This window comes from Mus caroli, unplaced genomic scaffold (assembly GCF_978045245.1).
Source record: "Mus caroli unplaced genomic scaffold, Mus_caroli_1 scaffold_12, whole genome shotgun sequence".
Taxonomy (NCBI): Eukaryota; Metazoa; Chordata; class Mammalia; order Rodentia; family Muridae; genus Mus; species Mus caroli.
The window spans coordinates 119,076,164-119,104,071 of NW_028227267.1; the positions used below are offsets into that span (position 1 = coordinate 119,076,164).

Below are 27,908 nucleotides of genomic sequence, written 5' to 3' on the forward strand. Positions count from 1 at the left end.
TTTAACGTCCACGGGACCGGTCACAACTAGTTCCAGGGGGATCTGATGCCCTCCTTTGGTCTCAGCATGCACCAGCGGCATATATGGTGCACAGACATACATGCAGGCAAATCACTCATACACATAAAATAAAATGAATTCATTTAAAAGTTAGATTTCCTTGTGAATTTTACGGGATGGGATACAAACATACATTCAGCTTACAGCTCTTCCTTAGTATAGTGGGCCTCCACAGTGGGCACAGGAGGTGGGTGGTGGGGTGTTTGGGTGGTGATTGCCTGGTGGGCCACGTGGGTGGTGTGCGGGGCCTGCCAGAGCAAGTGAACAGAAGTGTATTCTGCCTCCTTTTGTTTGGATTGTTGCAGCGGCCACTTAACTGTCCCTGACTTCATGTCTTCAGGCCACATTTTTTCCACCTCTTCTTAGGTTCATCTCTAATTGAGGTTTTGCCTTTGCCCTAGAGAAGGCCCTGGTACTTTTCTGTTCTCCCAGAGACTGCAAAAGCTAACTTGGAGTGAGGCACCTTAGGGAACAACTGCTGGAGTCTCAGGCCTTGTTTTCAGCACTCTCAAATGCAGCTTCTTCTCTCCCTCCATCTCCCTATGCCAGGCAGACTTGAGCCTCCCAAGAGAGACTGTGTGAGCCTTGATCTCTGCTGTGCGATGTGACACTTGCCCTTACTGTGTTGCTCGCCTGGGATTGTAACTATTTACCTGGCCTGCCACTCTCAGGGGGATCTTGTTGTCTCTGCTGTCCCTCGGCGTGCAGCAGTGAGGATGTCCTTAACACTCAAAGCATGCAGCTATTATGGAGCTCCTCTTCTGCTGATTACCACTTGCTTCCCAGATTCTTTTGCAGGAATCATTGCCTAAGAGATACTAGGTATAAAAGGAGTACAAGAATTGAGTTAGATTTCTGGCGTGTAGCTCAGAAGGAGAGTGCACACGTGTTCCTGGGCTCACATGAAAAGAAAATTGGGGTCAGTCATAGCTTTAAAAGATGGAAATATTTTGTTTGTTTTGTTTTTATTTTTAAATCATTTGTCCGGCCATACCTAGAAGCACAGAATCCGTTCATTTGCATTTTCATAGAATATCTTTCTCATGCAAAAAGTTCTCACACTTTTGCTTTGATTCAGAGTTTTCACATCTGGCACCTTGTATCTAACACTTGGCCTTGAGTCAGATGTGAACTGTTCCCCTCACACCTGTCCTGGCCATTGGGATGTACCCAGCTATCCTCAGAGTAACCCTGGGAGGGAGGTGGGGCTTCATTGAGGAAACAGGCTCCGCAGCACCTCAGAGCTGTTTCCTGTGAGCTGCTGGGAGAAGCAGTACAGTGGTAGGAGGCAGGAGGGGAAGAGGCCTGAAGTGAGCAGTGGGTCCTGCTTGTGCCCTTGGCAGTGGAGAATGTTAGGGAAGGAAGGACAGCCAGTCCTGGATGCTAACTAACGGTGCCTTCAGAGTCACAGTGCTCTGCCCTCACTCACTAACTCTCCCTTGGGGCTTGGTTTATGTGGTAAGACACTTAAACTTTATGACCAGGGCATCTTGCCAGGGTATCTAATGTATCCTGTTTAAAAGGCTCTGTGAGCGATCACCAGAAGGTTGTGAAACATGGTTTTATACCCCAACATAAAGGACAGTGACATTGTTAAATAAAACTATAGTCGCCTCAGTGTTGGCACTTTTGACATCGAGGCCTCATCTCTTGCTCTTTTGGATAAGTTCTCGCTGTGCAGTCCAGGCTAGCCTGGAACTCTTTATAAGCTGACTGGAACTCACAATTCCTCCTACCTCAGCCTAAGTGGTGATATTACAGTCATGTGTTACTACACCTGGCCCGGACCTCCCCGTACTTTGCTGTCCATTGCAGCACCCCCTAGCTTCCCTGCACGGTTTCCAGGTGTTACCAAATGATGCCCAAGGGGACTGCTCAGTGGCAGGTCATGGCCTGTGTGGTATGAGGTAAATAGAACCTTGGGAAGAGTTGGTCCCACCCTAGAGGAGCTCATGGCCTGTGAAGCCTGTTGAAGCCTCTGATCAGACAGGATATTCTAACAGTTGACTGAAATAGGCTTGGTGGAGGCTATTAGTAAAAACTTGTTTCAGAGAAGTTTAACATCTGTTTTCATTTCTGCTTTTTAAGGCTTGGCTCCTCAATTCCTTTGCTTCAGCTGTCTTCCTCTTGGACTTAAAATATTTGAGTATGTCACAATTTCCAGTCCGATAGGAAATAGACTTTGTTCAAACAGAAATAAAAGTGTGAATAACTTCAGGATTGGATGATGGAAAATCTTGTGGGAGTCAAGTCAAACTCAGGTGACAGCAAAGTAGATCACCTCGCGGCAGGGGAAGTGGAAGTGTAGTTGTAGTCAAGATTCGCTTCCTGTTCTTGTTTATCGTTGGAAAGTTGCACCTTATGAAAGATTTTAGATTCAGATCATTGTATTGTTCTAAGAAAAATTTCAAAATCTTAACCACGTCTTGGTAACCATAGCAAGATACACAACACCAAAAAGTAATCTCATACCTATTTTAGTATGGAGTTGAGTTTTTGTGTATGTTGCACGTTGAGTACTGAAATAGCTATGTTCTTCTGTTCTCTGAGGTGAGAGGAGGACAGGCCTGTGGCAGTTCTGAGGGGCCAGGCCTGCATGGCTGTCAGCAAGTAACACAGCATTATGAGTGCATCTGGCTGACTGAGCAGGACACCCTAGACAGCACAAAGCCAGAGTCAACTCACGACTCTTCTTTCTGATGAAATCTCACCGTGGACTCCATATTTAATACCACTTGCGACATAAGCTGAGGTTCCGATGGTGACCTATCATGACTTCTGTGGCTGATACTTAAATTACATTAAGTTATGATACATTAAGTAGACACTTAAATATTTAAGAAATAACGAGACCAAGTTTCAGTTTGTCAATCAATACTCACAACAACATGGAGAGAATATATGGAGCTGGAGAGATGGCTCAGTGGTTAAGAATATGGATTGCTCTTCCAGAGGCCCTGAGTTCAATTCCAGCAACCACATGGTGGCTCACAATGAGAGAGCAATGGTGTGTGTATTCATATACATATATATTTTTTAAATCTTTAAAAAAGAACAACAAAACCCTGGAAATTGCTGCTTGTGTAAAATAAAAATATATAGGAGAATACACAAGTAAACTACCTCCACATTTCTATCATGGAAGCTTTAAAATACACTGCTGATAAGCTCCCAAAGTGTCTTGTGTTTAACAGCATTGAAAACGGTCTCAGGAGACAAGGTTGTCATCACCAACCCCTCACACCGTGCAGTAGAACAGTGTGGGCTGTGAGAACAGCCAGTACACTCACACTGGCAAGGTCAGGGACAGTGGGCTCTGTGTAGGAGGACTGTGGAGGACTTCTTGGGTTCCCCCAAATCAAATTGCCTAAAATACTGGAGCGACCACATCCAGCTCCAGAAGGTAACTGCTACATAGATAGACCTAACATAGGACTCACCTCAAAAATACTTCTTAAAACAAAGAAAGAAGAAAATATATGGGGTAACATTATAAAATGAATATTAAGTTAGTTCTGTTTGAGAAAAAATTGGTAGAAATTTACTTTTTTTCTTAAGAATTTAAACTTCCTTTCTTTTGCATTTTTTATTGGATATTTTCTTTATTTAGATTTCAAATGTTATCCCCTTTCCCTGTTTCCCTCCCTCCCAGAAACACCCTATCACATCCTCCCTTCCTCCCTTGTTTCTATGATGGTGTTCCTCCACCCACCCACCCACTCCCACCTCCCCGCCCTTGATTCCCCTACATTGGGGCATCTCTCAAGTCTCCATAGGACAAGGACCTCTCCTCCCATTGGTGCCTGACAAGGCCATCCTCTGCTACATATGCAGCTGGAGCCATGTGCACTCCTTGGTTGATGGCTTAGTTCCTGGGAGTTCTGGGGGGGTCTGGTTAGTTGATATTGTTGTTCTTCCTATGGGATTGCAAACCCTTTCAACTCCTTCAGTCCTTTCTCTTAACTCCTCTATTGGACCCCATGCTCAGTGCAAAGATTGGCTTCAAGCATCCGCCTCTGTATTTGTAAGGCTCTGGCAGGGCCTCTCAGGAGACAGCTATATCAGGCTCCTGTCAGCAGGCACTTGTTGGCATCCACAATAGTGTCTGGATTTGGTAACTGTATATGGGATGAATCCCAAGGTGGGGCAGTCTCTGGGTGGCCTTTCCTTCAGACTCTGCTCTACACATCTCCATATTTGTTCCTGTAGGATTTTTGTTTTCTTTCTAAGAAGGACCAAAGCCCCCACACTTCGGTCTTCCTTCTTGAGCTTCATGTGGTCTGTGAATTGTATCTTGAATATTTGGAGCTTTTGGGCTAATATCCACTTATCAGTGAGTGTATACTATGTGTGTTCTTTTGTGATTGAGTTACCTCACTCAGGATGATATTTTCTAGTTCCATCCATTTGCCTAAGAATTTCATGAATTTATTGTTTTTAATAGCTGAGTAGTACTCCATTGTGTAAATGTACCACATTTTCTGTATCCATTCGTCTGTTGAGAGACATCTGGGTTCTTTCCAGCTTCTGGCTATTATAACTAAGACTGCTATGAATATAGTGGAACATGTATCCTTATTACAAGTTAGAACATATTCTGGGTATATCACCCAGGAGTGGTATATCAGGGTCCTCAGGTAGTACTATGTCCAATTTTCTGAGGAACTGCCAAACTGATTTCCAGAGTGGTTGTACCAGTTTGTAATACCAACAACAGTGGTGGAGTGTTCCTGTTTCTCCACATCCTTGCCAGCATCTGCTGTCACCTGAGTTTTTGATCTTAGCCATTCTGACTAGTGTGAGGTGGAATCTCGGGGTTGTTTTGATTTGCATTTCCCTGATGACTAAGGATTTGAACATTTCTTTAGGTGCTTCGAGACCATTCAGTATTGCTCAGTTGAGAATTCTTTGTTTAGCTGTTTACTCCATTTTTAAAAATAGGGTTATTTGTTTCTCTGGAGTCTTAACTTCTTGAGTTCTTTGTATATATTGGATATTAGCCCTCTATGGGATGTAGGATTGGTAAAGATCCTTTCCCAATCTCTTGGTTTCTGTTTGGTCCTATTAACAGTGTCCATTGCCTTACAGAAGATTTGCAATTTTATGAGGTTCCATTTGTTATTCTTGATCTTAGAGCACAAGTCATTGGTGTTCTGTTCAGGAAAATTTCCCCTGTGCCCGTGTTCAAGGCTCTTCCCCACTTTCTCTTTTATAAGTTTCAGTTTCTCTGGTTTTATGTGGAGGTCCTTGGTCCACTTGGACTTGAGCTTCGTACAAGGAGATGAGAATGGGTCGATTTGCATTTTTCTACATGCTGACCACCAGTTGAACCAACGCCATTTGTTTAAAATGTGGTCTTTTTTTCCACTGGATGGTTATGGCTCCTTTGTCAAAGATCAAGTGACCATAGGTGTGTGGGTTCATTTCTGGGTCTTCAATTCTATTCCATTGATCTTCCTGTCTCTCTCTATACCAATACCGTGCAGTTTTTTTTTTTTTTTTTTTTTTTTTTTTTTTTTTATCACTATTGCTCTGTAATACAGCTTGAGGTCAGGGATGGTGATTCACCCAGGAGTTCTGTTATTGTTGAGAATAGTTTTTGCTATCCTGGGTTTTTTGTTTTTCCAAACGAATTTGCAAATTGCCCTTTCTAACTCAGTGAAAGAATTGGGTTGGAATTTTGATGGGGATTGCATTGAATCTGTAGATTGCTTTTGGCAGGATAGCCATTTTTTACTATATTAATCCTGCCAATCCATGAGCAAGGAAGATCTTTCCATCTTCTGAGATCTTCTTCAATTTCTTTCTTCAGAGACTTGAAGTTCTTGTCATACAGATCTTTCACTTGCTTGGTTAGAGTCACACCAAGGTATGTAATATTATTTGTGACTATTGTGAAGGGTGTTGTTTCCCTAATTTCTTTCTCAGCCTGCTTATCCTTTGAGTAGAGGAAGGCTACTGATTTGTTTGCATTAATTTTATATCCAGCCACTTTGCTGAAGTTGTTAATCAGCTATAGGAGTTCTCTAGTGGAATTTTTGGGGTCACTTAAGTATATGATTGTATCATCTGCAAATAGTGATATTTTGACTTCTTTCCAATTTGTATCCCTTTGACATCCTTTTGTTGTCTAATTGCTCTGGCTAGATCTTCAAGTTCTATATTGAATAGATAGGGAGAGAGTGGGCAGCCTTGTCTAGTCTCTGATTTTAGTGGGATTGCTTCAAGTTTCTCTCCATTTAGTTTGATGTTGGCTACTGGTTTGCTGCATATTGCTTTTACTATGTTTAGGTAGGGACCTTGAATTCCTGATCTTTCCAAGACTTTTATCATGAATGGGTGTTGAACTTTGTCAAATGCTTTCTCAGCATCTAATGAAATGATCATGTGGGTTTTTTTTTCTTTGAGTTTGTTTATGTATTTGATTACATTGATGGATTTCCGTATATTGAACCATCCCTACATCCGTGGGATGAAGCCTACTTGATCGTGATGAATGATCACTTTGATGTGTTCTTGGATTCAGTTGGCAAGGATTTTATCGAGTATTTTTGCATCAATGTTAATAGAGACATTGGTCTGAAGTTCTCTTTCTTTGTTTGGTCTTTGTGTGCTTTAGGTATCAGAGTAACCATGGCTTCATAGAACAAATTGGGTAGTGTTCCTTCTGTTTCTATTTTGTGGAATAGTTTGAAGAGTATTGGTATTAGGTCTTCATTAAAGGTGTGATATAGAAATCTCCACTAGACCCATCTGATCCTGGGCTTTTTTGGTTGGGAGACTATTAATGATTGTTTCTATTTCTTTAGGGGTTATGGGACTGTTAAGGTCGTTAATCTAATCCTGTTTTAACTTTGGCACCTGATATGTGTCTAGAAAATAGTCCATTTCATCCAGATTTTTAAATTTTGATGAGTATACGCTTTTGTAGTAGAATCTGATGATTTTTTGAATCTCTATTTTTTTGTTGTTGTTGTTGTTACGTCTCCCTTTTCATTTCTGATTTTATTAATTTGGATACTGTCACTGAGCCCTCTGGTTAATCTCGGGAAGGGTCTGTCTTCTTGATTTTCTCAAAGAACCAGCTCCTGGTTTTGTTGATTCTTTGTATAGTTCTTTTTGTTTCTATTTGGTTGAATTCAGCCCTGAGTTTGATTATTTCCTGCTGTCTACTCTTGGGTGAATTTGCTTCTTTTTTTTCTAGAGCTTTCAGGTGTGCTGTCAAGCTGTTAGTGTAATCTCTCTCCAGTTTCTTTTTGGAGGCACTTACAGCTATGAGTTTTCCTCTTACCACTGCTTTCATTGTGTCCCATAAGTTTTGGTGTGATGAGTCTTCAGTTTCATTAAATTCTAGGAAGTCTTTAATTTCTTTATTGCTTCCTTGGCCAAGTTATCATTGAATAGAGTGCTTTTCAGCTTCCATGTGTATGTGTGTTTTCTGTTGTTTTTGCTGGAATATAAGACTAGCCTTAATCAATGGTGATTTGATAGGGTGCATGGGGTTATTTCAATCTTGTATCTGTTGGAGCCTGTTTTGTGATCAATTATATGATCAATTTTGGAGAAGGTACCATGAGGTCCTGAGAAGAAGGTATATTTTTTTGCTTTAGGATGAAATGTTCTATAAATATCGATTAGATCCATTTGGTCCATAACTTGTTAGTTTCGCTGTGTCTCTGTTTAGTTTCTGTTTCCATGATCTGTCCATTGCTGAGAGTGGGGTGTTAAAGTCTCCCACTATTATTGTGTGGGGTGTGATGTGTGCTTTGAGCTTTAGTAAAGTTTCTTTTATGAATGTGAGTGCTCTTTCATTTGGAGCATAGATGTTCGGAATTGAGGGTTCTTCTTGGTAGATTTTTCCTTTGACCAGTATGAAGTGTCCTTCCTTATCCTTTTTGATAACTTTTGGTTAAAAGTCAATTTTATTCGATATTAGAATGACTACTCCAGCTTGTTTCTTGGGACCATTTGCTTGGAAAATTGTTTTCCAGTCTTTTACTCTGAGGTGGTGTCTGTCTTTGTCACTGAGGTGTGTTTCCTGTATTCAGCAAAATGCTGGGTCCTGTTAATATATCCAATCTATATATTTTGGGGGGAATTGAGTCCATTGATGTTAAGAGAGATTAAAAAAAGTGATTGTTGCTTCCTGTTATTTTTGTTGTAAGAGGTGGAACTATGTTTGTGTGGCTATCTTCTTTTGGGTTTGTTGAAATATTACTTTCTTGGTTTTTCTAGGGTGTAGGTTTCCCTTCTTATGTTGGTGTTTTCCATCTATTATCCTTTGTAGGGCTGGATTTGTGAAAAGATACTGTGTAAATTTGGTTTTGTCATGGAATATCTTAGTTTCTCCATCTATGGTAATTGAGAGTTTGGCTGGGTATAGTAGCCTGGGGTGGCATTTGTGTTTTCTTAGGGTCTGTATAACATCTGTCCAGGATCTTCTGGCTTTCATAGTCTCTGGTGAGAAGTCTGGTGTAATTCTGATAGGTCTGCCTTTACTTGACCTTTTCCCCTTACTGCTTTTAATATTCTTTCTTTGTTTAATGCATTTGGTGTTTTGATTATTATGTAACTTTTCTAGTCCAGTCTATTTGTAGTTCTGTAGGCTGCTTGTATGTTCATGGGCATCTCTTTCTTTAGGTTAGGGAAGTTTTCTTCTAAAATTTTGTTGAAAATATTTACTGGCCCTTTAATTTGAGAATCTTTGCTCTCTTCTATACCTATTATCCATAGGTTTGGTCTTCTCATTGTGTCCTGGATTTCCTGGATGTTTTGGGTTTGTAGCTTTTTTCTTTTTGCATTTTCTTTGATTGTTGTGTCAATTGTTTTCTATGGTATCTTTTGCACATAAGATTCTCTCTTCTACCTCTTGTATTCTTTTGGTGATGCTTGCATCTATGACTCCTGATCTCTTTCCTAGGTTTTCTAACTCCACGGTTGTCTCCCTTTGTGATTTCTTTATTGTTTCTATTTCCATTTTTTAGATCTTGGATGGTTTTGTTCATTTTTTTCACCTGTTTGTGTTTACCTGTAATTCTTTAAGGGATTTCTGTGTTTCCTCTTTAAGGGCTTCTAGCTGTTTACCTATGTTCTCCTGTACTTCTTTAAGGGAGTTATTTACGCTCTTCTTAAAGTCCTTTATCATTATTATGAGAAGTGATTTTCAATCTGAATCTTGCTTTTCCAGTGTAATGGTGTATCCCAGACTTGCTATGGTGGGAGAATTGGGTTCTGATGATGCCAAGTAACCTTGGTGTCTGCTGTTTATGTTCTTATGCTTCCCTCCTGCCATCTGGTTATCTCTAGTGTTACCTGCCCTGGCTATATCTGCCTGGAGCCTGTCCTTCCTGTGATCTTGGTTAGTCAGAACTCCTCAGAGTCCAGCTTTCTCTGTGATCCTGTGATTCTGGGATTCTGGGTGTGTCAGGCTAAGGAGTTTTTGCCCAAGGTAAACTGGCACAGACCAGAAGGAACTGGGCCACTGGTCGGCAGGGTTCCTGTGTCCCTCGATCCTGCTGGTTCCAGTTATTCCCGGTGGTGTTGGAACAGATGTTGTGTTCTCCTCATCTCAATCCAATCAACTTTTAAACTTTTGTTTTCATTTTGGTGGCAAGGTACTGTTATGGGGCTGAAACCCAGGGCTTTGTGCATATGAGGTAAACTTAAAAAAAAAGTCTCTGTCTCTGTGTGTGTGAGAGAGAGGGGGGGAGGGAGGCAGAGAGGGAGGGAGAAGAGGGGGAGGAAGGGGGAGGGGGAGAGGGAAGGGGAGAGAGAGAGACTGAGACTGTTCGCATTCTTATGTGAATTTCCGGTATACCCTGTTCTTTGCTGGTGACTTTGTCCCCACCACCCACCTCTTCCTAGGACTTAGTGAAGATCTGTTGTGATTTCAGAGTGAATGTGGCCGCTGTGTGTCCTTTCTCACATGCTTTTGGTTTGCTGCAGCGGTGATTCGATCTTTCTCCCCCCCCACCCCCCACCCCGTCTCCATTCACTTCCCTTTCTCCTTTTCTCTCATTTTTCAACTCTCTCAGAGTTTCAGCTTCCATTCTTGCTGTCACAGAACTGTGGGAGAGTGTCAGCGACTATACTTAGTTTAGAAGTTTATTACAGAAAATGTTAAACATACAAAGAGAATAGTGCCTTACGAGCCTTTGTTCACCATACAACTTCAAATAATTTGATGATGAGAATTACTGTTTACTTCCTAAATCCTGCATGCCAAGGCCTGCAATGCCTCTTAACCGCGAGTCTGCATCAGATTTACAAGTCTGGGACTCTACAGATACCGAGTGCGTAAGGACTGAAGTGCTCTTTCAGAGGAATCTGGGACAGACTGAGGACTGCTCCAGCCTCTTGTCACGTGTTAGGTGTGTAGGTCTAACTGAGTTTTCCTAGCTGGGCTTTAGACAAGACAGTTTCCAGTCCAGTCCATGGTCTTTCTAGCACTGTCTACCTATTGAGGGAGGGAAATAGGCAGCATGTGCCCTAAGTTTGTGGTAACACAGCTTTCATCTGCCTTCCTGGTGGGCACTCCAGGCCTGAGGGGTGGTGCTCATGAGAATATTACTCTTTAGAAGACGATTCTGGCTTTTGTAGTCTCTACTGAGTTTCACTCTGATTGACTGCCCGCCCCCTAAAAAGCCCTGCATGGGAAAAGTTATTCTTACACAGTACAGAACCCAGAAATGGATCTTCTCACACTCTGAGAAAACGGAAAGATTAAAAAGCCAATCAAAATTTACAAGTCTTTGTTTTGAATTGACTATAGCAGCTCCCTCGTGGGACAAAAAGTAACGTGGCTCCCAGCCTGGGGGTGGCTTGTAGGTTATTTGTGTAAGCAAGACTTTGAGATTGTGTTATTAACAAGAAAAGGCCAGGACACCTAAAAAAGCAAGAATAATGAAAAGCAGCAGGTAGGTATGCCAGTGAAGATATAGGGGCTGAGGTGTTCTGCAGAAAATTAACAGTTAGAATTGAACTCAATGGTGCCATGTTTTTCCTGCCACATTGTCTCTAGTTCCTGACAACTGCTGTCTGCAGAGGTTCTCTGAGTTTGAATTTGTGTGATCAGAAATAAATGTGTAAACAGTTAGGTCCCCATGGCATGCATGGAAGGGAGTGCAAGAGCTAGTGCCATTCTTACACTGATGACAGGAAATGAAAGGAAACTAGCCTGTCACTCTGCCTTCCAGTCTGGTGTGTTAGGCATGATTAATAGTTCACTGCAGAGCATGTTTTAGTTACCTGTTGTTGCCTAAGGCATTAAGACATGCAGTAGTAGCTTCATATCTGCCAGGTTTTGATACTGCAAAGCCTGTAGCACCCACCATGTGATGACCTATAGTCAGCATGGTTTTTGAGCATTATCTGTGTTCAGTGGCCCATTCTCAGAATCTCCCAGAACAAAGCAGTAAAGGTCAGGGTCTTAGCCCCAGTAAGGTTTAATGTTTTAGCTGAAGGTATAAGAGTGAACTGATAATTGCTCATACACTAGAAGATGATGGTTGGACAGTCTTACATATTAGGCATGTTGTAGTCACTGACAAGAGAACTGACGTCCGGAACTGTGCAGTAGTGGACAGAGTTGGATGGTAGGTTTTCTAGTAGCTGGCTAGAAATGAAGCTTTAGGTCTACACACTAGCGTGATCTTTACTTTGTTTTAAAATACTGTGCATCAAGTTCCAGCGATGTGACATGGACTGGAAAAGTTAATACACACTGAATAAAGGAAGATGGGTGATTTGGAGCAGCCAACCAAGAATTAAAGGAAGGGTTGTCATTTGGATGTAAGAATTAAGCAGTGTAGAGGAAGCAGAGTAACACAGCCAGTGAGAACCAAGGATGTTTTCTCTGCAAACTGCCTCAGAAGGTGCATCCTGAGCAGTGCAGGGGGATTAGGTCAGAAGGACTTGGGGAGCAGGAGAGGAGCTCGGACTTTGATGTTCTTGACCATGTTCTTGTCAGTCTTGGAGCATGGAATTATGGCCCAGTGGACCAGCGCTGAACAGTGACCACGCTTTAGTGTCCTTACCCTTTAGTGCTTTTTCTTTCTGTCCCAGCAGGTTAAACACTGAAATAATCAGGCTAGACTAACTTGTGTTGCAGTAACAAATGCACCTGGAATCCCAGGGCTTAAGTGCACAGGTGGATTCTTGCAACACAGGTAGATAGGGCCTAACTGGGAGTCCTGTCCTTACTCAGGGCCTTCTCTGTGGCAAGATAGAAATGGCTGGATGAACAAGTCTCACTTGTGTCTCATACGTAAGCCAGAAGTGACAGGTCACTTTCCTTGAGCTCATGGGCCAGCAATAGTCACACACATCATAGGGCACACATGCAAGGGCACTGGAGGTGTCTCTTTCAAGGTTCTCTGAGGGACATGTGACTTTCTGTTTATGGAGAAAGTGTAGTGTGGGTGTAAGGACCCAGAGCTCAAGCTGGCTTCCAACTTACTGAGGCTCTGGGCAAGTTCTCTACTCCCTTGGGCAGGTCAATTTTGTAATGAGGAGGCCAGGGGTATTTAGTAAGTTAAAACTTAGGCTGAGGGTGTAAACCAATGGTAGAGCATTTACCCAGTGTGCTTGAGGTCCTAGTTTCCATCCCAGTACCTGGCGCCCAACCCAGCCTCCTCGGTGGAGCCTGCAGGAGCAAAAAGTTCTTAGAGCAATCTGCTATGCAGTAGTTGGTAGGTTAAATGGCTATTGGTGTAGACATCTGGCTTTCTAGATGGCATCCTAAAGAAAGCCAGAGTTTCTGACTCTAGCTGAGGGCTCAGTTGGAAGAGGCAGCAGTCAGCTTGCGGGGGTGATGTGGCACTCTGAAGGATGAGCAGAGGAGAAAACTCAACTCTGATGATCAGAGGAAGGGAATTGGGTGCAGGTGATGAGGACAGCAAAGATGGGGTTTGTGGAGAAACGATGGACTGTTCTTGGAAGAGGAGTGAGGTTCAGATGAGGTGATGGAGGAAGGTCCTTAGCACAAAAGCCACAGGAAGTGGAAGCCTGGGGCTAGTGAGAGACAGGAACTGCAGTGGTTCCTGGTGAGCATGTTCAGTAGGCAGTGGTGGAAGGTTGAACCTATGTCCTGGCTCCATCCTCCATGTGGCCTTGGTGTCTGGTCTCAACACGGTAAGGAGTGTAGCATACGTAGTGACTGTAGGTTGACTGGATGTGTGGTAAGGTGGTGTGTGGTAAAAGATGAAGCACAGGCATTCTTAGTGGTGGGCTTTGCTCCAAAACACCCATTGCTGTCAGTTGCAGCACTCTCATGGAGCCCGTGTTCAGAAGCCTGGCTGTCCCTCACTTCTTGTTCTCATTCTTCACCTGAATACTCAACCAGCAGGGCTTTTTTTAGCTTTGCGGAAAATAACAAAATTACAGCATGCTGAGAAGTTACCAAAATAGATAGTTTTAAGGGCTAATTTAAGGTGGGTGTGTCCCTTCTCATAGTTGCATACTGCCTTTCCTGGCTGTTGGGACCATCACTTTTGCCTTCTAAAATGCGAGACTATTTTCAAGCAGACTGGTCATACTTCTGTCTCTGGTTTTGTTGTTGATTTGTTGTTTGATGAGCTCTGGTTCTCCACACAGCTATTTTAACCTGAAGGATCTTCTAGCACACATATATGTCATTGGTCATTCGAGTCATTTCTTGTCATTGAGAAATTAAGAACACAAGAGATTTCAGTGGGCACAGTATTAATAATCATGCAAAGTATGTACTGTTCAATTAAGTGATTGTTTGAAGTCTTTTTTTTGTGCTTTCACTGTGCCAGATTTTGTGCGCACAAAGAGAAGGTCTTTGTGCATGGCCTGCAAACTTCATAACCTCCTGGGAGAGAGTTGCCCTATTGAAGGGTTTTGTAGTTTGCTGACCTAACATGGCAGTAAAACCTCTCATGTCTTTATTTATGTCTACACGATCAGTGGTTCCATCGCTACTCAGTGGAATTAAGGCTGTCCTCCCAATCTTGCCTCTGATTGACCAGTTGCCTTTTCTGGTTTTGGAAGCCTGCCTGCTCATTATGTTCACAGAACTGTGGAAACCAAGAATGACAGTTTACTTTAGAAGATTCTGAGCTCTTCGAAGTATAGCCGGTGCTGGGTTTATCTGGTACTTACTGTCCTGCAATAGCACTAAAATGTTGATGCATTTATATATACTTGAGTTGCACACAGTTGTAAGCTGTCATGTATGTGCTGGGGATTGAACCTGGGTCATCTAGAAGAGCAGCCAGTGCCCTTAACCACTAATTCATCTCTCCAGCCCCACATTTAACAGATCTTAAACTGAGTAGCTTTGAGAATTTTTAAATTAGCTGAATAATCCTTTTAGAAATAAGAATGAAATTGTAAAGGAGGAATTGGATTAGCTGAATAGCTATCCATTTTCCTAGATGAGTTTTTTAATAGCTCCCTGTTATGTCAGTGTTAAAGCTTATCATGTTTATGTAGCAAACACTCTGTTTTGATGTTCAGGTAGAGTTAGGTGCAAGGCCACTTCCTTTGTTGTCACAGAGCACACAAGTTAATCAGCACTGCCTGTATGCACGGAGGTTTCCTGCTGGTGAAGGGAATGTGCCAGGAAGAGAGGCACCTCCCTGAAGCAGAGGTGAGGAGAGCATGTCCAGGTCACAGGTGGATGTGAGCACTAGATAGCCAGTTGGACTGGACTGAAAACATTTGATAGTTGAAGATAAGCTCACTGATCTCGACTTTGCCAGATGACACGCTAGAGGGAGAAGACAGAAAGCTTAACATGCAAGTGTGTTACACTGTTGTCAACTGTAATAGCACATGCTTTCTGGTTTGCAGGATCACAGGCTTGGCCTGATTAGCATGGTCATCAGTTGTGAGGCGGCATCAAGTTGGCGTGTGTGATGATCTGTGCTCCATCGCGGTCATGGAACTATGGAACTGTCTGGGAAAGTAGGGATCTGTTTCTGATTTTCACTAGTGGTCTCTTGCTAGAGATCTCGCTTAGGTGACTACGTGCCGCCCTGGCAAAATGTAGTATTTTGTTCTTCCTGTCCTGGCTTGGGAAGTTCATAGAAGGGGTAAGGAAAGGCATCAAGAGCTAAACTTCACCACCTCCATCCGACCAACCACGCGCTGCTGGTGCCTTTAATTCTGTGGAATTAACATAAATCAGATCTTACTGTACTCAGTAAAGCTGCAGTAGTGAGGATTACGCTCACTTGAAGCTGGGTGTGATAGCACACACCTGTAACCTCAGCACTCAGGAGGCTAACGCAGGACATTTTCTTCTCTTTTTGAAGTAGGAACTTGCTATAATAGGTATATAACCCTAGTACAAGCTAGCCTCCGACTCAGCAATTTTTCTGCCTCAGCCTCCCAGGTGTTGGGGTTACCAGTATGTGCCTGAGGGAGATCTTTAGTTTAATACTTGCCTGGGATACAAAATGAGTTGCAGGCTAGCCTTGAGCTATATAATGAGACTCTGTCTCAAAAGACCAATTAGGTTAATTTTATTCAAATGAAATATTTCCTGGGCATACAGCTCAATAAAAATTGAAATTATGGCTCGTGGTATAGTGTTTTATTCCTTCCCTATTATATAAATTGATATCATTGCCAAGTGAAATACTGTACTGGAGAAATTTTAGGGCTGGAGCATAGCAAATTTGAGCAGGCAAACAGTGCTTAGGAACTTAGGAAGACCATGCTGCACACATTAACGTATTTGTATAAGCAGGTGTGTAACATTACAGAGAACCGCAGCAGGACATGGTGCACACCTGTGGTTCCATCACTAAGGAGGCAGGAGGTTCATACTCCAGTCTAAGGCTAGCCTGTCTACATAGAGACTTCCAAGCCTGCAAGACTGACATAGCTAGACTCTGTCTCAAAAGGGGGAAAAAACGGTTTTTAGAGAAGGTACAGTGGTTAAGAGCACCAGCTGCTCTTCCAGAGGATCCGTGTTTGATTTTCAGCACCTCCGTAATGACACACAACCATCTGTAACTCTAGTCCCAGGGGATCTGACACCCTCTTCTGGCTTTTGCAGGCACTGCTCACATGTGGTGCACTGACTTGTATGCAGGCAAACATACAAAAAGGAAAAAATTCCTGAAAACTACTAATTTACAAATTGTTCATTAACTGCCTGAGTTACTTATGCAAGCATGGCAGTTATAATTGTAATCCCCATTGTTCCAGTTCTCATAGCCCACTCTACCACTGTGTAGATACCAGGTACTACCAACTGAACAAAAGTCCCAAAGCATATGTGCATGTTTTCTATTCCAGAAAGGAAGGTAGCACACGCACATGTTTTCAGTGGATGCTGTGTGGGAGCCCCTGTCGTGTTTCCGAGCAGTGGTCCAAAGGCACTATCCTGGGTGCTCAGGGAAGGGCTTGATGCTTCTGTCACCTCTGTCATCACCAGCATTTCTACCATTGCTCTTCAAATATACCTTCCATTAATTATACTTAGAAGTTCTGCTGGTGGTTGACAGTGACATATTAATACTCTTGTTCGATCCTGTTCTTTATCTCACAAAATGTTTCTTAAAACATTTGTCTCAGAACAAAACAAACAAACAAACAAAAACATATTACTAAGGAGACAATATCTAAAATTGAAAGAGGTGTAAATTAAGAAGTATGTTCCATATATTACAGTATTAACATTTTTACACTGGCAATATACAGTACAATTAGTCGTCTTCCTTTTGCCAAACTATTGACAAGAAATAGTAATTTCACAGAGAATTTCTTTTTACATTGAGACTGATGATAGCCTTCCTTTATATACATTATATTTCATTTATGAAGTTGAACTTGCTTTTTTTGTTTCCTCGATCTGGTCTGACCGGTGGGGCGGCAGTGGAAGGCATCCTGGTTGGTAGCAGACCAGTCAGTGGGCGGGGCCCATCCTGCAGCTTGCTGTGTTGTGAAGTCCCAAGTGCCTTTACCTTCCATTGGAGGCCTTGGAGTGGATCATCATCTGAGACTCTGTCATTTCCCGAGAATTCTCTTCAGGGGCTGACCTCACTGCGCTGGAGATTGACACGCTCACTTGACGTTTGAGCATCTTCATGACCTTTCTCTTGTACCCTTTGCATGCAAAGAAGTATATGAACGGGTCCATGCAGCAGTTGAAGTTCATCAGGCACACCGTGAAGTGCAGAGAGATCTGGAAGGAATGTCTCACCCCGCACTCTAGGGCTCCAGGGGAACAGAGCATCTTTATCATGTGCTGAATGATGGCCACGTGGTAGGGTGTGAAGCACAGGATGAACACGACGATGATGAGGATAATTGTGTTGAGAGCCTTTTTGTTCACACCAGATTTCTCTGTGAGTGGGTTCTGCTTGGCAGTCCTGAAGAGTTTGCAGCAGATCTGAGAGTAACACAGGAGAATGACTATGATAGGCAGCACGTAGCCCAGCAGACAGGCTCCGAGCAGAATCCACGGCAGAGACGCTGTCCCTTCAAAGTTTGGATATTCCATGCAAGTAGTCTTGTCTCCCTCCTCCTTAGACATAGGGTTGAGGAGCAGCGGCAGTGTTTGAGCAAAGACCAGAATCCAGACGGACAGGCAGACACCCTTTGCATATTCGATTCTTTTAATCTTGTTGTAGCGCAGAGGGTGCACCACAGCGAAGAAGCGGTCTATGCTCAAGCAAGTCATGAAGTTCACACCTGCGTACGTGTTGATGTAGAACACCAGAGCAGTTACCCGGCACAGGGCATCACCTATCCTCCAGTCAAAGCCCAGCGCATAGTAGGCTATCCGAGTGGGTAAAGCTGTGGTAAACAGGATGTCAGAAATCACCAAGTTCATTGAATAGAGAGTGGTTGAGTTGATTTTTTTTCTGTTTTGAACAATGACAACCAAGGCCAGCAGGTTTCCCACCAGCCCAATGATGAAGACCAGGCTGTAATGCAGAGGCATTAATATCCTGGCTGTGCTGTGGTGTGCATAGAGATCACAGTTATTGCCATGAGACGTTGCCAGTGGGGTAGTAAAATTGTTAGCCATTTCTGTATCCAGCAGTGGTCACAGTCACTAGGAGGAAAGCAAGTAAGGACTCTTTAGCTAAAACTATTTAACTCAGCAGTACAGTCATTTATACACCTACTTTAAAATTTTCAGTGTGCAAATTCCCTCTGGAATAAACTGAGAATAAAATTTATGTGTTTACTTTTATACTTAGTGGCTTTGGCAGAACTCGGGCAAAGGAAATGGAACCCTCTAAATAGGTCAAGTTTTGTAACCCCGGGGAGCTCACTAGCTTCAGACAGAAATCCCCCTCTTTCTGAATCATGGTGTGGTTAAGAATAAAATCATGTAAAGTTCCCCACATTTTAGACAGGCATTAAACTTGGCTTTTAAATTGAATTTAGGTTGAATTTTTTTCTTCTTCTTTTCTTCCAAAATGCATATCACTGCCAGGAAATGAAATCAGTCAAACATGTAGTGAAGTATGAACTTACCACAGAATCTGATCTGTGCTAACCCAGAAAGTATGAGAAATAATCTTAGGTCATGGTAGGAACTGAAAGGTAAGCTCTCTTACGAAAAAGAAATAGTATTCATAACTAAAATGAAAAAGAGGAGAGAAATAAATGTAGGTGTGTACCTAACACCAGCTGCTCTGTGGGCTGAGGCAGGGGCATCACAAGTTTGAGGGCAGCTTGGCCATCTCGCTGATATCCTCTCTCAAAATGGAAAAACAAAAGTCAGGTTCAAAGGGCCTTTGAGTGTACCTCAGCAGTAGCACATTTCTCTTTCATGTGTGAGGCTGAGTATGTATGGTGGAGGGACTCAGACTGCTTCAAATAAAAAATTTAATTGGGCACCAGTGTGCATTGAACCCAATAAAAGTAGTGTGATGTGGTGTTTTGTGTCTTGCATTAGTAGTAACTACATCTCCTTGGCAGTGTAGTAAATGTCTATTACTGGCTGGATGTATTAGGCGTCTGATGGATGCTCCAGTGTTCCAGAGTGTTGAATCAGTATTTGGTGTGTTAATACATAGTTTATGGAGATAGTCCCTGGGTGCACATTTGGATTATTTGAAGTTTTTTCTTGGTCATAAATACTTCTAAGACTAGTTTCATATCCTAAATTGGAAATCTAAAATTTCTGACAGTAAAATTCCATATAAGAAAGAGAGAATGGCAGTGAAAGTGAAGAAGCCAAGCAATAAAATCTATGACTATATCTTAAAGGGGAGGGAAAAAGGCCCTTCTGGAGACTGTACATTTCATGTGGCTGTCACTGATGTTGAGGGAGTTCTTTCAGTGTCTGTTGCTGCTGCTGTATCTTAAAGGGAAAGGACTCTATCAATGACAATTGGGAGCACTGACTCCAGACCTACCTGTGCCTGGTGCTAGATGACTGGGTCTCTGTTAACTTCTGATAGACAAGAGGGATGCTCACTGGCACTGGGCTCTCTGCCTGTGGTGTGCGTGTTAACAGACGAGTCCTCACAGTATCCAAATAAAACCTAAAGCAAGACCAAAGTAAGAGGAACCATCTTGCTGTCTCAGAGGAGATCAGGAAGGACATGGACAGGCAAAGGACACGATGAGGATGAAGAACAGACGGTGCAGAAGAAGAAGGCAGAAAGCAGAAAGTCCGCACAGATTTCAGTGGATTGAGCCTCCTGGTTAAGAAGGCAGAAAGCATGTCCGCACAGATTTCAATGGGAAGTCGACCAGTTTGGAGGGGTTTGGTTTGGTTTTTGTTTTTGTTTTTTGTTTTTTTAATTTCTTTTTTAAAAAATCTGGTTGCATGTTGCTTAAAGAAAATATAATCCAAAGCAATTCAGAAAGGTTCAGAATAAGGCTGTGGGAGATATATACCACCTAAGTCCTGATGACCAGGGGGACCCCAGTCAGAAAAGAAGGAAGTTAAGGCAACTTTGATGCCAATAGGAATCCAGCCTTCCTGCCAAAATTAAGAATAGTCACCAGGCTGTGATGATACATGCCTTTGATCTCAGCACTCGAGGGGGAGAGGCAGGCAGATCTCTGGGTTCAAAGTCATCCTGGTCTACACATGAGTTCCAGGACAGCCAAAGCTATACAGAGAGACCCTGTTTCAAAAAGCAATCCTCACCCCCCAAAAATCCACAATGGACATAAAAATAATTATGAGATATGTCTGTGCGGTCATAATCTGATATAGTTTACAGGAGAAAATCACAAGTTTATAATTGTAATGGGCAGTCATGTGTTTTTGAACATCCTAGATAAGAAAATAAAAGGCACTGAAGACTTGCTCAACATGATTCAAGAGTCAGTAGACTATGTGCTGAAGATATAAGCATGTCTCAAACTCAGCCATCACAAAGACATCCAGAAAGTCAGTATTGAGCAGACCACACAGCCCGAGGACAGCACAGCTAAACTACAAACCAATGTCAAAGCAACAAAGAGTGAATTTGGAAATGAAAAATATATGTATAAGAAACCTTTGACTTAAAGAAGATACCACGTCAGAAATGTTTAAGATGCTTAAAATAAAAAGAAAGATTGAAAATAGAAGTTTGCTGTATCACTTAAGTCTGGGAGGAGCCCATTTGTCAGCTGTGAAATTAATGAAATGAAAAAGCACAGGAAAGCCGCCCATTCACGGAAGGCCTGCCTTCTGCCGCTGTGTTCTGGAGGCAGGGTGTAGCCACGGGGTGAGTGCAGCTTGTAGACAAGCCGGCACCAACAACTCTGCAGAGTTGACAGAAGTTTCTAACTTTTGTGAGGAGTTTTCCTCCTGAAAATCTTACTTTCCACTTTGGAGGAGTTTTTCATAGCAAGTTCATGAGATGTGACCTCAAACATTGGTGTGTGTGTGTGTCTGTGTATGTGTGTGTGTGTTAGAGTTGTAGCATCTCCATGTTAACCATACTGTAAAGATGAGGAGAGCCACCCCAACATAAGAGAGGGGAGGGCAGCTGTTGTGTGTCAGCCTGCAGATGATGCCTGGGTGAGCCTGTGAACTGTGCCTTAGCATCTGGTACAGCTAAAAATGGGAGTGGTTTCAAATGGCTCAGGTGTGGGGTATTCCACCCAGTGTTGGCTGTAACAGGAAGATGCAAATGTGTGAACAGCTCAGATTCTCTCAGTAGATGACTTGCAGGCATTGAATGGTTCAGCCGTGCTGTGGCATGTGAAAGTGGCAAAGCAAGACTGTTTCCTGGCTGGAAGTATGTTAAGGAAAGCTGACTGCATGACTTGGTACTCTAAGGGAAAATGTACACAAGCACACAGAAAGATGCCTGCTTGGATATTATATGTGCCAACAGGTACTACTGTGTGAGTGATTGGGGACTTGTATCCATACAGCCTAAATTCAGAACACTGAACATAGATTGACTGAAGTAAGGTAATGATTTTGTTAATTGGAAGCAGTGTTGTTTTGCTCTTCTTGCAAGAGCGTCATCACCCAGTGTTCTTCACAGCTTAGTCCACATTTGTGTTCTCACTTACTCTGCCTGCCTGCCTTTAAGTCGTGTCTGGTGAGGACCTCATATGGGTCTGAGGAGTTAAATATCACGTTGGGTCCTTCTATGTGGTGCTCCCTTCAGTCCTTTGAGGAGCAGCTGTCTCATGAGCCCTTAAAGAACTGAGAGATTGTGGTTTCAGCGTACAGACAGCATGACATATGTGGTTAGCTCCCCCAGGGTAGATGGGGCAACCTTCCCAAAAGCAAGGCAAGCCAGTCCCACACAAGACTGGGACAGGGATCTTGAGTGACCACTGTTGGGCCAGAGCCAGCCAAAGGCAGCACTTTTAGAGTATGGACATGTAAGTAGGATAGGTCAGAACTTGGCCTCAGTAAGCAGATGGAGACGGCTTGAAAACAGGCTCCTGTTGGATACTTAGCAGCTTCTGGGGATTGAGTCTACATTTCCCTCAGTTCGTGTTTCTGTCTTCCTTGTGTTCTCAATGCTGTCATTTCAGTACACTTTATTATCTCCACATTAAGAGGAAAGTCCTTTCACATCCTTGGCTGCTGTTACCCAATTCCTAAGGCAATAAATCTCAATTTATTATATGCCCTCAGAGTTAGAATTTGTTCTTTCATTTACTCATCTTCTGGATTACTCTCGTGAGGCTTAAAGATAGCTTCACACTTTTAGCAAACAGTACTTTTAGTGCTTTTAGTCTACATGTGCTGGATCCCGGGAATGCAGAACGAGAGGTCTACAACTGAAGAGACAGAGAGACAGTGTGGGGCAGGCGTGCCGTGTGGCTCAGTGTCCGGACTGTTTGTGCTCAGTGTGCCTGTCTGGATCTCAGCTTCTCCTTTTCATCATTCAGAGTATAGCTTACACTTTAATGCACTTTAATTATTTCTCATTTTAATTATTCTTAGGCAGTAGCTTCTGACATGTTTAGAATACGTATGTAAACACATACACAAAATATACCTGTATACACATGTGTGCCTGAGTTAAACCTGAAAGTACTGTAATATGTCAGTGAACACATAGGGGGAAGCCCACAGAGTGTGTCTTAGATCTGTTTCCCTTAGAACACTAACATTTATAAGAATAATAGTTTCAGTGCAGTGCTTTTGATGACATTGTACACTTGACTACATTCCACACACTCAGGGACAGAAATCAAGACGATGACATCTTTCCCCAGGAGCACAGATAGTAACTGGGCTGCATGAAATGGAATTAATTGTTCTTCAGGGTTAACCTTCCTGAAGAGTGGGGCATTTGTGGCATTGTGTATCTATCCTTCAGTTCTAGACCCTCAAATATTAAAGAGGTACTGTTTCTATGTTCCCAGATCTAGCATATGTAGACTAAAACTACTAAAAATATGAACGTATAAAATGGTGTGGTCTACCCCAAAACCTCCACTTCCCTGGAAGCCATCTTGTCATTCTCTGATTTTCCTGCTAAGCTGCACAGTCTGCCCTGTGTCTGTAATGTAACATTTGATCCTTCAGCTTTCGTGTCATCCTTTGTCTCTTTCTTACTTAAGGCATCAACAATTCTCAGAATAAATGTTAGATTCCTTCCAACGTCCTTCCCTGACATTCTTGAAAGTGGTGTATGTGTGTGTACGTGCACGCGAGCACACACACACACATTTGTAAATTTTATTTCCTTGCCCATAGATTTGCCAAAATTTCTTGAGATGTTATCATTCATCTTTGCATAACCAGTCATGTTGACACGAAGTGACAGTTTTTCTCTAGTCACAAAAAGGAGAGGAAAAAAGTCCTCCTAAAACTCATTGATTAGTATTTAATAAACTTGCCTAAGCTCTGATATAGTTTATACTCAGAAAGAGCTTAGCAAAGAACCAAAGCAAAAGTCTTTGGGCTTTTAAGATTTTTGAAGTGTCACCATTATCTCTAAGATTTATTCTGAGAATTGTCAGTGCCTTAAATTAAAGAAGGGAGACACTGTTGTCTACAGGGTTAACAGTGTTTTGAGCTGCTCAGGTGTGACCTCAAGATGGGGTTGAGATCTGCCTTAGGCAGAGGTGTGACTTGCCTTGGGTGTGCCAAAGAGGAAGCTGTGCTTTGAAGGAGAGCCAGAAGAACAACTAAGAGCATGGAAGCTCGGAGAGAAGTGCTGGGCGTGTTGTCCATTACAGTTAACCCAAGTCTTCCTTTTAGCTATGATAGTCCACTTCCAGCCATCATTCAAGAAATCTGGGAAGACCCCAGACAGCACAGAGAACCCTTCACATAGCAGTCTGCAGTTCGCCCTGCCCTCAGTACCTCTCAAGGCACCTGACTCAGTGGGTGCTTAGAGAAGACCAGCTGCATTGGAAAGCTACCTTTTGGCGCTAATGGAAAGTGCGCGGCGTCTGGGAGGGCACCGGATGGGTGAACATTCTCTCAGATTTGGAGCTGGACATGTTCCAGACACTTTTCTGTCACTTTTCAGTAATTATTTATTCCTCGTGTGGCTTTATCAAAGGTAGTGATGTCGTGTGTAAGTTACTGTAAGAGTTAAAGGGGGGCTACTGTCACACTCATTCCACACAAGGGAGGGGATCCCTGGCTGCATAGCAAATAACCTTGTAATGAAGGTGTGTGTGCCTGATATTCTTCCTCTTAGGGTGCTTCTAGAAATAGCCCAGACTTTGTACCCTTCAGCTGAAGGGACTTTCAGGCTTTAAGTTAAGCCTCCTTATTTTGTGGCTGTGCTGAATTGAGAAAGAATTGAGTCATTTTCTCAAAATGCTTCAAGATGACATGGGAAGTCAGGGCTCTGTCCTTCCCCGGCCAATGGGTCTTTTCCTGCAGCCCCTAACTCTGCCCTGTGCCCTGCATCCCACCCCACAGCCATGTCCTTATCTGCCTGTGTGCCTGTCTGTGACGCTGCTGTCTACAGTCCTTCCTCTCTTCTCTGTGCAGTGGCCTGGTGGCCTTTTCCCTTGAGAGCCCCTCAGTTGGTGCCCAGAGCAAGGGAGGCTGAGCACCCAGCAGTGCTTGTCCATTAGGACAGGTCTCTTCTCTCTTCCTCTGGGTTGCTGGCCATCTTCATTGACCCAGCCCTTGGCTCCAGCCAGACCAATGACCCTCTCTGTTGTGTGCCGGGTCTTTGATTTAGAAATCTGTGACTCTCTTCCTTCCCTGCATTATTAGCATGGCGTTCAGTAAAACTTCTCTGGGAAGCAGCTGCCCTGACCTCTACTCCCGCCTTCCTCTCCACTCCACCTCAGGAAGGCAGAGTATTGTTGAGGTTGTGGCTTCGTGTCTCACTCCTGTGAAGTTCTGAGAGTGAGGGTGTGTGAGGGCAGTTCTTACACCCCCAAAGATTGAAAAGAATGGCCAGATCTCCACTCATAAGTCCTTGCTCTCTGTCAGGAGACAGCAAGCATGACAGATAGTAATGGCTCCTAGTCAGACCTCTGTCTTGGAGTGTTCACTGAAGCCAAGGTAGGAACCCCTCAGTGGCTAAAGTCACAGCTGTAGCTGCTAAGTTTAAACTCGGCTCTTTGCCGCCAGAAAAATCACATTCAATACAGGACGTATTTTCCTGGTTCCTGTTTCCAAGACAGAGGTAAATGGAAGTGGGTGGAAGGCAAGTACAAACAAGAAGGCATTTCAGAACTTTCGACATACACATATTCGTTTGTGTCTGAGAAAGATGAGGATGATAGGTGGACTTAAATGAAGCACTCATTAATGTATAGCATGTTTTAAGGAGAATACAGGAGAGTTGAGTATTTGGGGGTTTGTTTTGTTTTTAAGATAGGGTCTCCTGTGCTCCTGGCTAGCCTCAAACTCACTACTGTATGGGTGGATGCTGGTCTTGAGTTCCTGATCTTCCTGCCTCTGCCTCCTAAGTCCTGGGCTGAAGGAGTGTAGCACCATGTTCTCTAAGTGAAGATTTTATAAAGGGTTTGCTATTTTGGGGGGGGGGGGGGTGTGTGTGTGGAGGGTGTATTGAGGCAGGGTTTCTCTATATAGCCCTCGCTGTCCTGGAACTCACTCTGTAGACCAGGCTGGCCTCGAACTCAGAAATCCGCCTGCCTCTGCCTCCCAGGTACTGGGATTAAAGGCGTGCACCACCACTGCCTGGCTGAGTTTGCTATTTTTAACAGCATTTCAGCAACAAAATATTTTGACTGCTATTTCAACTGAAAAGAATTTGAAGCTCAGCAAAGCTTTATGCTGCTGGTTTACCTTGTACTGTTTTTAGGACTATATGGATATCTGACAATATGCTTTCTACCCTTGTTGGACAGAACACTGAGTCTCTGTACCTCCGCAGCATGCAGAAGATTCTGCATGTGTGATCTAGTCTTGTAACCATGGCCAAGACAGCACAAGCAGCCCAGGACAGACAGAAGGACATTGCCCACCTCCAAAACCTTAGCTCTTACTATGACAAAGAGAAGGGTCTCCCTTTAAATGCTTTCATTTCTTGGTGACTGCAGGTCAGGATTAGGAACTTTGCATGTACATTTCACATCACAGAAGTGCTGTAGGCTGACCTACAGCACTAGTCCTAGTTCTCTAGTAAAAGTCTGCCATGCATGCTTGGAAGTCCTGGAGGGAGCTCAGTTTTCACAGAGTTTACTCTGCTAGGTGACTGATAACAACACTAATTAACTCTAGGAAGCCCGCCAAAAGCTTATAAAAGGACTTATTACCACAGCCACCCACGTATCATACAAGCCTGCAAGCAAGGCTGCTTTGTGGAACCGTGTGCCCTAGCAGTTCTAGGTTCACAAAGCACCATTAAGCCCCAGAGACAAACACTCTGAGATACTAGAAAGCACACCTCAAGTCTTTACATACACTGTAACAGAAAGCAGACATCTTCAGACAAGCTCAAGAAAATCATTTGTACATGTATCCTTCTGTGGGCTGATGGGCAGGGTGGGAATGGTATGCAGTGTGCCAGCACCTACTCAGAGAGTCAGAGAAAGACTTGGCATAAACATTTCTCCCCACTTTCTGAATGAAGCGGCCAAAGCCAGAAACCTTCAGCAACTTGTATGGGGCTGAGCAGTTCTCAATGATGGAGCCTGGGTTTTAGGACTGAGTTCAAGCCCTCCCTTAACATTATACTCTCCTACACTCCGGGTGACACCCTTACAGAGAGTGCCACCATACCTACGACCCCCAGCCTTCTTTAAAGGAAGTCCCTTTATGGCTTATATTTTGTTAGGCATTTCTCTTAACTTCTGCTCTTACCCTGGAAATTAAGTTTTTAAATCTCTACATATAATCTTTGTTTTTATAGGTTTTTTTCTTTTCCAAATTTTTAGAATATAAATGTGGAAGCTCATTTAGCATTACTGGTCACCTAATAATAGAAACCAAATAACAAATTTTATTTTTCACTTAAAATAGTTGATCTTTAGAATGGTTTTGCTTCTGAGGCAGGAGAGCCCAGGCTGATCAAACATCTTTGCTGGTGGGAGGATAAATTGATAAAATGTTTTTGCAAACTAGAAAATACCATTCTATATCTGATGCTTTAGAAAATAAGGCCCTTACCCCAGGAAGTCTGCTGCTGATAGTCTATCATCAAAACTACTTTCCTGTACATAAATGAACGCCAGGTAGTCAAATGCAATGAATTTTTTAAAATTAGGTTAAATGGTTATATTGTATATAAACTACATCCAAATTTAGGAATGCTCTGCCCCAGCACCATTGTTTCTTTCTCCTTATAGTAAAGAATCCTGAAATGTTGAATTTTGAAATTCATAAAATAATGTTTCATTCATTGCTTCTATCTTGGGAGCTACATTGAGCTGCCAGTGACCCCAAGGAAATCTAAACAGACAGTTATTACAGCTGGTATCTAGTACATTATTTTCCCTTCACTTTTACTTTGAAACTTAGGTTTTCAAAGTATTCCTTAACTTAAAGAGAAGAATGTCGGGTACTTACATATCAGAAGGTGGCTAGGACCTCCGTTGTGGCAGTCCGTGTTTGCTCAGAATGGAGTTAGCTAAGCTGGGCATGTTGCTTTAAGAGTGATCGAGCAGGCGTCCTTTTATGGTGGTGCCTTTTTCCTGTCATCCTGTGACTGAGCATAGCTGTGATCAGTTAACCTCACATACGCTCCGTGCTTTTTTTTCAAATGGGATAGGAAGTGAGATTTTTTTTTTTTTTCTGATACTGATTTTTAAAAACTGTTCAAAAGCCCCTTGGACTTTGTGAAATGCTCATATCTGTGGAACTTTTAAAATTTTTTCAATAAGGATTTAAGTCTTAAAAGTTTTTTTGGTTTTTTTTTTTTTTTTTTTTTTTTTTTGGTTTTTCGAGACAGGGTTTCTCTGTATAGCCCTGGCTGTCCTGGAACTCACTTTGTAGACCAGGCTGGCCTTGAACTCAGAAATCCGCCTGCCTCTGCCTCCCGAGTGCTGGGATTACA

General features: G+C 42.9%; 2 protein-coding genes across 4 annotated transcripts in view; one reads left to right on the plus strand and one right to left on the minus strand.

Moving 5' to 3' along the window:
- Ubac2 (UBA domain containing 2) overlaps positions 1-27,908 on the plus strand; it is a 145,183-nt gene that overhangs the window by 56,904 nt on the left and 60,371 nt on the right. The gene's annotated exons all lie outside the window — the stretch shown is intronic.
- Positions 15,935-27,588, minus strand: Gpr183 (G protein-coupled receptor 183). 2 transcript variants are annotated; one of them, XM_021182050.2, is made up of 2 exons: positions 27,422-27,588; positions 15,935-18,097 (listed from the first exon to the last, which is right to left on the minus strand). In XM_021182050.2, the coding sequence occupies exon 2, from the start codon at positions 18,068-18,070 to the stop codon at positions 16,997-16,999; it is 1,074 nt and encodes a 357-aa protein (XP_021037709.1). In that variant the 5' UTR covers positions 18,071-18,097; positions 27,422-27,588; the 3' UTR covers positions 15,935-16,996. The 2 variants fall into 2 exon arrangements, with proteins under 2 accessions (XP_021037709.1, XP_029324793.1); XM_029468933.2 differs by lacking the exon at positions 27,422-27,588 and adding an exon at positions 19,413-19,482.